The sequence below is a fragment of the Camponotus vicinus genome, unplaced genomic scaffold (assembly GCF_025532165.1).
Source record: "Camponotus vicinus isolate PSW18456_S1 unplaced genomic scaffold, iyCamVici1.0 SCAF_4, whole genome shotgun sequence".
In the NCBI taxonomy this organism is placed as follows: domain Eukaryota; kingdom Metazoa; phylum Arthropoda; class Insecta; order Hymenoptera; family Formicidae; genus Camponotus; species Camponotus vicinus.
In genome coordinates this window covers 12,815,067-12,827,875 of record NW_028141976.1, presented here as the reverse complement: position 1 = coordinate 12,827,875, position 12,809 = coordinate 12,815,067, and the positions used below count along the sequence as shown (strand labels likewise).

General features: G+C 31.5%; 1 protein-coding gene across 2 annotated transcripts in view; it reads right to left on the bottom strand.

Moving 5' to 3' along the window:
* Nucleotides 1-9,578: 9,578 nt before the first annotated feature.
* Brm (ATP-dependent helicase brm) overlaps nucleotides 9,579-12,809 on the bottom strand; it is a 29,197-nt gene continuing 25,966 nt past the window's right edge. For both annotated transcript variants that reach the window (XM_083098816.1, XM_083098817.1), the window contains exons 16-18: nucleotides 11,902-12,765; nucleotides 11,642-11,816; nucleotides 9,579-11,530 (exon numbers count right to left, since the gene is read on the bottom strand). In XM_083098816.1, the coding sequence (XP_082954942.1) occupies nucleotides 11,385-11,530; nucleotides 11,642-11,816; nucleotides 11,902-12,765 (1,185 nt within the window). In that variant the 3' untranslated portion in view covers nucleotides 9,579-11,384. The remainder of the gene's footprint in view (nucleotides 11,531-11,641; nucleotides 11,817-11,901; nucleotides 12,766-12,809) is intronic.

Sequence of the window (12,809 nt, the reverse complement as noted above, 5' to 3'; positions counted from 1 at the left end):
ATAGAAACGGATAAAGTGTCGGTCATAAAATCTGAATTATGTCGGCCTGAACTTTCAGACAAAGTCCAGGCGATTCAACAAAGAAAGGAATGACTTTCTCCCTGTTAACGAAGCAAAAAGTCTTGCTGTTGACAACGAGAAGATAACGCGTTTTAATTTACATTTCAAAGTGTAAAATCAATCATTTCTATGATAACTTTTACATTGGCAAGCGAAGAAAGGAAAAATGAAAAAAATTGGATCGTTGCATATTATTCGGATTATCTGCATATGTAGACAGGGATAACGAAATGATTGCCGGATATGCTTATGTACACTTGCACACGCGTGCACTCGTGAGATGGGCAAAGAGGATGTGCAAACAAGTAAATATGTACATATCGACGTGCACTCACGCGAGCTCCCTCGCATTGTCTCGGCTAGCAGCCTATAACATGGTGAAACACACATGCCGGAACGATTGGCCGGTTGTATTCTACATCGCGGGACCTGGAGTCCGGAAGTGCATGCCCCAATTACATTGTTCGTGAGATTTATGCGCGACGTGTGTGACGTGCGCTCCGTTAAAATGATGTAATATGAAGAAAATTGGGCGAAAATTTTGACGCGCAACCCGCGCACTGTGATTCGAAATGGAGATTCTAACATTTGAGACACTTATCGTTTCTGTTTTTATTGAATAGAAAAATTAAAGGAGTAGAGGGATAAAGCTGGGGATTTTGAGATAGCATGATATAACGCTGAATTTCTCTCAAAAAATAAAAAAATTGTCAATTTGTATTTTCTTATTATTCTGAAAATGTCTTTTCCAGAGTCTCTTTTAGACGATCTATAATTTGACAAAATTTAAGACCGAATTCCATTTATAGGTTCATGTATCATGTATTATAAAATATGTACATATAATTAGGAGATTTGTATGTAAGATGCATAGAATTTTATCTTGAATTTTGTCGCAAATTATAGACTATCTAAAGCTTTGGAGAAAAATTCTGGTGATAAAATTGAAAAAGAAAGAAATACTTTGATGATTTTCTTTTTTCTTCACCGAAAGAGATTCACCTCAATTTTAAAATCTTTCTTTATTAAATAAAAAAAAATATCGACTATTTGCCTTGCAAATTTAAAAAAGTAAAGTTCAGAATAGATATTTAAATATCAATTTCAAAATCTTTCTCTATTAAATAAAAAAAATATATCGACTACTTGCTTAATTGTAAATTTGAGAAATAAAATTCAAAATAGATATTTAACTTGACTTTATTTTGATCCAGCATACAAATACACTACATACATATAAGATGCACATAGATATTAAAATTGAGGACGAGCATTGAAGGACGAATTGAGGACAAATTGAAACCATTCGATTGAAACTGAAAATTTCTATTGATATAGCCTGTCGATATTCTATCAAATAAACACAGAAATGCATTGATCTCTTGCTTTATTGCAAATTTAAGAAAATAAAATTCAAAATAAATAAATATTGATTTGATTGATTTAGCATATTAATATATCATACATATATTTATATGAGATGAATGTAAATATTAAAACCAAAAAATACATAAAAAGTAAGATATTTTGGAATGAGAACTGAAATTGGAAATTCTCAGCGATATTTTGCCATCGTTGATGACCGATATAAATAGTAAGTATATCAGTCACTCAGACTTCTATTCTGAGGTATTAATTAAAACGTCTCGATGAATCTCATTAACATTTTAATGATGCTTTATAAACGAGACCGTCGATATCCGCTAATGACGACTTGGACGAATCCGAGAACTGTGTACATACGGTGCCAAAGATCTTACACTTGGTTCGCGTGAGCGGAATCTTTGACGACGGGCTGACACGTAATTTCCTCACCTTCGCCTGCGCCTGATCTCTAAACCCAAGTAGCCAAGTGAGTTAAAGTTACACGATCCAATCGTTCGCGCGTTTGAAATGTTCGAGTGTGAGGTGCGATTTTATTCCGCGACGAGAGGTTTCAGAGTTGAAAGTATCTGTATGAAGAGAACACACAACAAAACTATAATTCTATGGACAGATTTAATCGTGCAATTTTTCCCGACATCGCGATGAGATAAATTATGCGCGAGATATAAAAGTATATTTATAATTATATTTTAATATTTAGATAATGTAAACAATTTAATTTATTTAAATTTTTTATTTATTTATTTAATTATTTAATTAATTATTTATTTATTTATTTAATTATTTATTTATTTAAATTTCTACTTCCTTCACTTGTGACGTGAAAAAAATAGTTAAGTATTAGAACCACGCAATCACACACAAAATTATTTTTATTCATATATGCAATTTCAAAACTTATCAATAGAAAAAAAAATTCGAGTTTAAATCGAATTTAATATATATACTTATTCTCATACAGGTTATAGATTGAGGTATTCTAGTGTATTCCTTAACAAAAAAAAACAAGCATTGTATTCTTTAATATGCTAATACACTACATTTTTACTCTTCTTTCGTATAAATATTCTTATTTCATATAAATTCTTCATGAAAATTTTAATAATTATACTATAATTAATTAAGTCTATTTACATTTTTATAACGAAGCATTCGAGGAAATTTGATTTGAGTTGACATAAAATGAAGTCTTCTAGGGCAGCAAAGCATGCTTTTTTAACGAAAATTTTTATCAAAAAGGTTCTTCCTCTGTTTTATTAAATTCTTTCAACATTACCCATTAAAAAGTGTTTAATTTAAAGGAAGTTTGTAGATAATTTTTATGGTATTACCGATTAAATCTTTTTTACAAGAAGGGTGACATGAAAAATAAGATATCTCGATAAAAAAACGATGCATTTTCAGAAATTTTACCAAGAGAACAAAATTCATTTTTTTACAAGGAACACAATAATATGGTTTTCATATATGACATGGATTCATAAAATCGAAAGACTTAAAATCAATGTCGAATATATAACGGAGCGGAATGACGTATCCCGGAGCGATTACATATCCGGTGACCAGTGCAAATCGCGCATCGAGAAGCGGATGTCAATGTCGCAGCGAGGGCGGTTATAAAGCGAGCCTTCTCGAGATTGGTAGACAGGTAGATAAGTAGATAGGTACACACAATCACGTGTGTACTGTCGAGTAACTAACATAGAGATAACATCCCCGAAGGCACGCTCGTTTTATCCGCCACAGGATGCAGCATTGCTTTGTGCCCTGCACCCGCCATCTTGTCGCGAAACAATATGTGCAACGACAACATTGTTGAAAGTTAACCGCGCGATAATGAATAAATCCCACTACGTGCGTCAAAGATCCCTCGCGTGAGAGGGGGTGAGTTGATGGGGGCGAATTGATTTAAATTTTGGTAGCAGAGAAGTCGAGAGGGAGGGAGGCGAATTGCAAGAGCGGAAATAGCACTATTTAATTGCATTCGCGAATTATTTTCGCTCTCTATCAATTATTTCCTTCGCTCAATCTCGAGGACTTTCAATGTGATCGCGACCGGTGTGTGACTATTCTTGACTTCTTTAGTTCTTCCATTGAATGGCAGTTTTAGTAAGATAAAAATGATACACGTCACTTAGGATCTCATCTTTTATTATGTGATGTACAAAACGCTACAATGATATTTGTGTCCAATTTAATAAATAAATAAAAGCAATTTAATAAATAAGTAAAATCTATTATTTTATTAATTATTTCAAAATTACACTTTCTGATTAATATAATTGCGCAAACTAAGAAAAGATATACGTGTACATTTTTATAGAAAAGTTTGAAGCTTTATAGAAGGATCCCAAATGACTGTAATTTTTCTTCAATATATTATTCGAGAAACGCGTATTAAATTCCATTACGTTATAAATGGATAAATAAATAATTAATAAATATACTTAATTGTACAAATATAATAAATATAATAAATAACAAATATAATAAATATAATAAATATAATAAATATAATAAATAAATTAAATTATCATTGTAGTCGCAACGGAAAATGAAATTAATATCTATTTATCGTTGGTGATTTAAAATTATAATGACAGTTTAATTATTAACGAAGAATATGCGTGGATATATGTAGATACAGCTTTGTAGACTTAAGCAAGACTATAAATTGTTAATGAAATATATTCAAAAATATAAATCACATGTTTAATATATGTGCATTTCATATATGTGTGAATCATTAATGAAATATATTCATAAATTCAAAATTTTCTTTTATTAGCAGCAACATTTCGTGCATATGATATTACATATGTATTTAATTATGTATCTAATTATGTATCTAATTATTTTTGGCATTTTTTAATTTATTCTCTTTGTTCCTGAAATGCAATGACTTTATCATACAATAAACACAATTGCGACATGTTTTTACTCCAAACATTTTTCAATTATATCCATATAACTTTTTTACCATCTTTTTACAAAAATCTTACTCTCGTTCAAATGAATAAAAATAATACAACTAATATAATACTTCATCGCTTTTATATAGAGATTGAAAGGATACAATCAGAAGTATAAAGATTAGATTAGGACTTGATATAGCATCGGGTTACGATTGTGGATAAAGAATGAAAAACGCGGATCAGGGGATATTCGAAAGAAATATATCGAGCACATCTCGCGGAGGATGTACGAGCCGCAGAGATAGCTCAGATCGATGAAACCGCTTCATTAATGGATAAAGCGTTACGCGGCGGTATATAATCCTCTTGCCGCGTGTATCCACAGCTGGAACGCGAGCCAAAATCTTCCATGTGAGAATTATGCAATATCGCACATACGAACGAAATATAATACATTTTGAGGCTGCAATTTTGGCCTTGCTACGCAGATTACTCTTATTAAGACAATGCAAAATATCCGTAAACACCGAAAGGTAAAAGTGCAATTTTTTTTTATCCTACCGTAAGTTGCGAACAAAGATATTATTATTTCGAGATAATAAGATATTTTTTCACATATAATATTTACGTACTTGGTACTTGGGGAAGTTTTTTGATAACAATTTAAATATCACAAGATTCTGTTCACTTTTCAATTTCAAATTTTTAATTAATAATTTTTAATTCTTTTTAACGACACAAAGAAAAATATAATAATATCGACACTGCACTCTCAGGACGAGAAATGCGACAGTTTGAGGAGAAGAAAGTCGTATTGCAACTTGAGCGCTAAAAATAAATGAGCTTGTGTAAAATATGGAAGTTGTGCAGCGAACATGTGAAGACTTGATCGTCGCGGGACGGTGGGTACATTTATCTGATAAAGAGGATCATCAGTCATCGTGGGGTTGCATAAATCATCGGAAAGTTGGCGGCAGAGCGATTTGTAACGTCCGGAGCGACGGGATATCTTGTATTTTCTCTTTACGCGTGCTGCTGCATTATTTTCAAGAAAGAGAGGATCGCGGTATCGGGACCCTCCCGTGCTGAAAAGGGTGCTTCGTCAATCGAACGATAACTACCTGATATCGATCTAAGAGCGATCTCGGTTAAGTGCCTGTATCGAAACGCTAGAATCGAAAAGTCGAACGCGAATTATTAATCCGCTCGCGATTTTTCGCGATAATGATAAATTTTCAGTTATAGAGGGGCCTAATCGTGATCGTCATCCGTTTCCCGAACCATTTACATTAAACAGGACATTTGTACGCGGTAACACGTCGCTCTCCCCGGCATCTACAATTACATTTTGACTAATACATTTGGTCCCGATCTCGCGACATAATAAGAATTATGATGAGCTAATAACACGTCCCTTCTACAATCTCGTTTTGTATATGATAAATGATAGGATATATATGCAAGATCAAAGGGGGAAATTACTGAGATAGGTGATTTTTTAAAGGCGAGCATATTTTAAACCCTATAATATTTTTGGATCCATAAAAAAGAGCTATATGAAGATATATAAAGAAACGTTTATAAATAATTTTCTCATATATAAATATGAAAACTAAAATTATATATTATTTTCTTAGATTTCTCACCTAACTTCATAACAACTTAAAAGCATGAAATTATCCTAAAAATTCAAAGCATCCGTGCATCGATCGCGCGTGAAATTCAGTGCGTAACGTTATTAGTTATTCAATAAAACTCGATCGCGCGGCGAAGCTTCATAAATCAACGGAACGTAAATCTACAGGGACGAAATGCAATTTCTATCTAGCCTCGATATCGATGTAACATTGGCATGACGTATGTCGCATTGTTAGCGACGCGATGTAATGGTGCAATGTATTGCATATACAACTGCAGTTCCCTAATAAACGCGACGCGTATGAAAAACAAAGAGAAATATTTTACAATCACTGTTATGTATGTTAGTATAAAGTATTTGTGCAATGTTTGCCTACACAAACATTGCTCGACTATTTAAATATATACATGCAGAAAATATTTATAGTATAGAAAAATTATGTGGATATGTGTGTGAAATAAAAATATATTTTTAACGAAAATTGTGGATTTTCAGTTTAATAATTTGATTAATTTTATCAGTAGAATAAAAAAAATAGCTAAAGAAGTAAAAAGCTTTTATTTTGAAATAATGTCATATGTAAAATTGCAGTTTAATAATTTGATTAATTTTTTCAGTGGAATAAAAAAATAGCTAAAGAAGTAAAAAGCTTTTATCTTAAAATAATGTTATTTGTAAAAAAAATATATACTACAAAATACTTTAAGCTATTTTTAATACTATAATTCACAATTGCAGCTATTTCAGTGTTATTTCCAATGAGAAGACATGTATCTTTCCCGTTTTTCTCTCGCTTAAACTTCACCCTAGAAGAATTCCTCTACTCTTGGTTATCACGTAACGAGAAACTGATACTGTTCATCTCGTTCCTAAAAGCGTACGATGTATCCTGCGAATCGTCATCCTCGAATATACATGTGTCGCAATATATGACTATTGATCTTGCATACCTTCGTGTTTGAGAATTTCCATCCGAAAGCTTCGGATATCGCGACGCGTACATCACTTAGTTCGCTCTGAATAAGGGGAGGATGATACCACAAATGGTGTTATACACATTGATAGTAATATACATACTGAGCAATGCTTACATTTTCCAGGAGATACCAGGAGAAAATCGAGAAAGGGATGAAAAGACGAAGGAGAAGTAAATAAAGTGAAGAAAATATAATTGTGACAGCTGATGCTGCGGTGGCTCGTTGCTTTTCCAGCTGATGCGACTTGAAATTTTTTAGTGAAAAATTTCGTATCAATATTTTTCTTTTCGTCTTTTTATTTCCTTCTAATAGTTCTTTACTTCGTTCCCCCTTTCTTATTTCTTCCAGGGATTACTTTCTGTCACTTGATCTCTCCACAATTGATCGCTGGAATAAAAAAGAGAAGAGAACGCGATAATACACGAGTTCATTCTCTCTCTCTCTCTCTCTCTCTCTCTCTCTCTCTCTCTTTTCTTCCTCCTCATTTCTCGTATAGTATGCCACGAGATATCGAGCCGAATCACGAGTAGTAACCATTCAAGGAGAGGTAAGCTTTATATACGATCAGATGCGGTAGCAATTTATTTTCTTCCGTCGCTGCCGCTACCCTACATCCCTTCCAATGGGAGAGGGCTCGTTCGAACAAAACAACAAATATCGTACAACGCAGTCAATTTGTACGATATCTATATAGATATTGTAGCGTTCGCCTATAATTGATATATAAAAATTAATAATTCCTTTTTGAAATGTGAAGATAGAGAAAATAATTACGTGAATGATCGTTTAATGGAAATCAAATAATTACTCGGCTGATTAATTTTTCACAGTTCAATTCGCTTGAACGTTAAGGATACATTGATTATAGAATATTAAATTAATTCATTGGAATGTTTAAAAACGATACATGTATTCTTTGAAACATCAAACAAATATAAATTATGCATTAATGGAAAATTAAAATGATGCGTAAAGCTATTTTAAATATTTTTATCGTGAAGAAAATATTTAAAATTAATGTTTTCCTTCGGTCGAAAAATACATAATTAAATTTATTAATTTTAAATTAATAAATGTATAATAGATTTAATTAAATGTATTATTAATTTATTTATAATTGAATTAAAATATGAATTAACGTTGGATTTTAATCAAACATTTTTAATTTAAATATTCTCTTAAACAAAGAAATATCATAATTTTCAGTTAACCGGAAATTTTTAGATTATTATGAATATATAATAACTGCATAATATTCTTTCAGATTGAATAACTTTTAAACAAATCAACGAGTCCAATGAGTTCAATTCAAATGAATGAAGTTTTGCACAAAAAAATACTCGCTTGAGTGTTTTAATAAATATGAAAAATATACATATTCAGCTAGCAATGTTTCTTTCTTTCAATTTATCAATAAATGTACTGTATATAATGCAATATATGATTTTCCTCAAAAGCAAACATAAAAATTACATAATTTTTAAGCTTGCCTCGCACGTAGCATATAATGCAGCGGTTTCTGCATATGTATGCACGCGTTTAAACATATGTATATGTACATATTTCGCATATGCAGATCGCGTGGCCAGGAGAGGAAAAGCGGCCGAGGCGCGGATCGTAACAGCTTGCCTAAATTCCATCTAAATTCAAAACAGGGTTGAAATTGCCACCAACAGGCGCGCAGGGATCCTCGACGTTTGCGACAAGCAATGATTCTAGCTGGCTAGACACGTCGGGTCAAAGGCAAACAGAAACATCCGTTCGCTTTTTAGATACTTCCCTTCTCTCTCGCTTACGCGGAGCTCATTCGATATGATACAGCAATATGTATGGCATCATCCCGTGGATGGAAAAAAATAAGTTGCTTCCTCTATGTAGAGAAAAAGGCGCCGGTATTGCCTACTCATATGACGCGACTGACGTTTAATTAAATTGCGAGACTGTATATTTAAGCGGAACGTGATGTTAAATGCGCATAATACAGAGCGCTCAAAAAGAAGCTATGTTAAATATTTTTATTTTATAATGAAATCATATAAGTTTCATAAAGAAATTATAAGAGAACTCTATAATTGAGTTTTTGCTACCAAGAATAACAAATAATCATGCCTTTGGAATTATAAATGACAATAAAAAAGCTTTGTTGCAAACCGAGTTTCAAAGATATAAACGAATTTAGAAGAAAAAGAAAAAAAATTTCATGATTTAGTTATCGAGATATTTAAATTAAAAGTGTCTGAAAATTGAAGGAGATTAATTTAATAATAAGTCAAGATATCTTCGCATATATTGATAGCAATTTTTTTATGGCTTTATTAGAAATAAATTGCCTCCCCTATAGAAAACCAGAATTTATCCTCAACGATATCACATTCGGAAATATTGTGTACTGTTTTTTTTTTTGCAATGCCATTTTTTATATTAAATAAAATTATTCTGGCTTCAAAATTTTATTTATTCCATACTATTGTTATAAATTTTTTTTATTTATGTAATATCTACATATTCTTGTTTTCAATAAATAAATATTGTGATGTGAGTAGTCATCTTACTTGGACTGGAATGTAAAGATTGAAAATGAAAGAATAATTGATCATTAAATCGATCGAATCAAGTGTTTAATATCAAATTTATATAAAGAATATTATTTTGAGAAAATTTTATTCAAGGAAATTATAATAAAAATCTCAAAATGACACTTCCAAGATTTTGTTCGCTTTTTCTTTTATGTAATTCTGTATCACATTATCTTACGTATTTATACTTGACGCAGTTGGTTTAGTATGTTGTAATTTATTTATGAATACTTTCGATTATATTACATTTGCGCACACGAAATTACATTTTCTGTTATCACACGCTCTATAAATCTGACGGAAATAATAAATTCGTTATACATGTACCAAAACGTTATACATGTGCAATAACTATATTTAATATTTAATATGTAAAAAATCAAAAAATTGAAATTCTAATATAAATATATCATGATATATCGATAAATCATTCTTATAATGTGTTGTAGTTGTAATATATCCACCAATGACGAATATATCGTATATTTGAAGCATGATCACTTGTAATTAAAGTACAATATTTTAAATGATCATTATATGAGAATTGTATAGAATCACCGTCACGGCCATTATAATTCTTGATCATTCTTATCACTTCCGGATAACTCGATATAATAGTTGTTTATCCGGATAAAACTTCGACAGGTGTCAAATCAAGTTGCTTGTGAAAATTTCTCATCAGTATTATTTGCCTGAATAATATGATAAAAGTACTCGCTCATGTAATTAGCATATATTACAATAAATTTGTTCCCCGCAGTGTTTAATTAAAGAAATGTAAAATTTTGTAAAAAAATTACCCGAGTTTGATTTTCTTTTAATAAAAAGACTGCGACTCTTCTCGTTTAAAAACAAAAATTCTAATATATTGAGATGTAAAAACTATTATAACTTTTAAATGAAACGTATTTAAAATTTATTAATTAGATTTTTGTTTGAAAACAATTAATTAGATTTTTGTTTGAAAACAAAAAATTTGCCATTAATATTACAGGTCTTTGGCATATCTTGTATGACTCATTTATATATAAATCTTTAAAAGATCAAAATCTAGACTGCGGTAATAATAATAATCAATGTTAATGTCAATTCTCATATATAATTGGCCAATTATTAATAATAATGGAATAATATTTCAATATACCCAATAATATTTCAATATATCCCTACACAATTCAAACTACATTGCAAATATTCGCAAAATGTAGTATTATATGATACTATATTTTTTTAGCAACTTGAGGATTTTCTCCTTATGCTGTATATCTCCGATCACTTATAAAAATTTAATATAGTTTATTGCGAATACACAGAGAATAATGTATTTAAATCAATACGCTAGTCCCAATATTGAGATAAAGAATTAAAATTCAAAGCAAACTTTATCAATCAAATATAACGCTCCGTTCAATTTCATATATCGCTTCAAAGAGATCTAAACAAGAATGTTTAAAATAAATCTTAAATAGCTAGTCTCTTTTCTGTACAACAGTGCCGTAGCTTGCATGCTACATGCAAATTCATATAAAGTAATACAGTTTATGTTTGTGTATCCAGATCTCAATACATGTATAGATTTATGATAATATCGTTAAATCTTATCCATACGAGTTTACTAATTAAAAGTTTACAATGGTATAGCGCACATAGTACCGTGTTATACCCGGCTAGTAGAAGTACTTTCTTCTGCTATAGGTCACATTCCTTGTAGTTGTACTCTAATTTTGTTATGTTAACATATAATGTAATTTTAAATATATAATTCCAAGTAAATACTTAAACTACTTTATTTATATATTTCTTGTCGTCTTAATTTAAAAAGCTATATCCTTTAATTATCATCTGCGTCATCATCATCGTCGGATATATACTTCTTAGTAACTCTCTTTCTACGACCACCTCTTCCTTCGTTTTTTCTTCCCTTCAGTTTAATTTTCATTCTTACACTAGAATCTGCGTCGGAACCTTCTTCACCATCTGTGTAGAAAGAAAAAGATTAAAGAAAAAGGAATAGCACCTTATAGACATTTACATTTTAGCTCTTGTTGAACGATTATACGATAACAAGCAAATATAATATATTTATACCCTTATCATCTCCGTCGGAATTATTACCCTCCTCTTCAAGACGCTGACGCGCATTTGTAAAAACGGATTGCAATACTATCGAATCTTCGTGAATTAAGGATGCTTCTTCATTATAAATTTGAGCATTCTTACAAAGTTGCATGAAATCCTTTTCAAGCTCGTCTAAATCAGCATACTAAAAATAAATTTATCAAATGAAGTATGTGCATTTAACGCAAATATATAAAAACGAATATGTGTAATATGAAAATTATACTTACTTTGCCTTCCTCGATTTTCTGTAATAGTTTATTAATAGTCAAAGGTTTCTTAATGATTTCGTAATAATCTGGTAATTCTCTTCGAGAGGGTAATTTCATAAAAGGTTCGCTCAATAATCGACCGTCACTGCTATCCGTATAATTAACGACTACTGTTATTAATTTCTTCATAGCTCGTTTCATCTTAGGATCCACTAAAGAACTGCCTCCTCTTCGTTTTTTCGGCATAGGTTCGTCATCCTCTTCACCCTTCTTCTTTCGTTTTCGTGTCTTTTTCTTCTTCTTGTCGTCTTCCTCTTCTTCTTCGTATTCGGCGCCATCATCATCAATCGCCTTCAACCATTCTTTCTCAGTTAAACTATCTGTATAATCAACTTCTTTACGTTGTCTCGAACCTCTTCCGAGGAATCTATCTTCATCCTCTTCGTAGGTCCATCTTTCCACCTCATCGTCGTCTTTTACTAGCCAATCAGGCAGCTCAGCTTCTTCCAGCAACCGTGATTTGCGATTTGCACCCAATTTGGCCTCCTCGCGTCGTCGTTCCAGATCTAGTTTTTGGAATATCTCGAATTCGCCTTCTGTCCTAGCGATCATTTGATTCACTGTTTCATCATCGGGCACTTCGTTTTCTTCTTCATCATCAGCGTCATCTTGATGTAAAATACTCTGAAGAAACTGCTGTCGCTCCGAGCCGGTAGACTTCTGATCGAACATACCGGCTTGAATAACTTTCTCGTCCATGTTTAACTTATATCTGGCCGCTGCTAATATTCGCTCTTCGACAGAATTGACGGTCATTAATCGAAGTACGCGTACTTCATTCTTCTGTCCAATTCTATGTGCTCTGTCTTGAGCTTGCAAATCCTGCAAATGATCATTATTTTATTTTTAATACAATGAACATTACA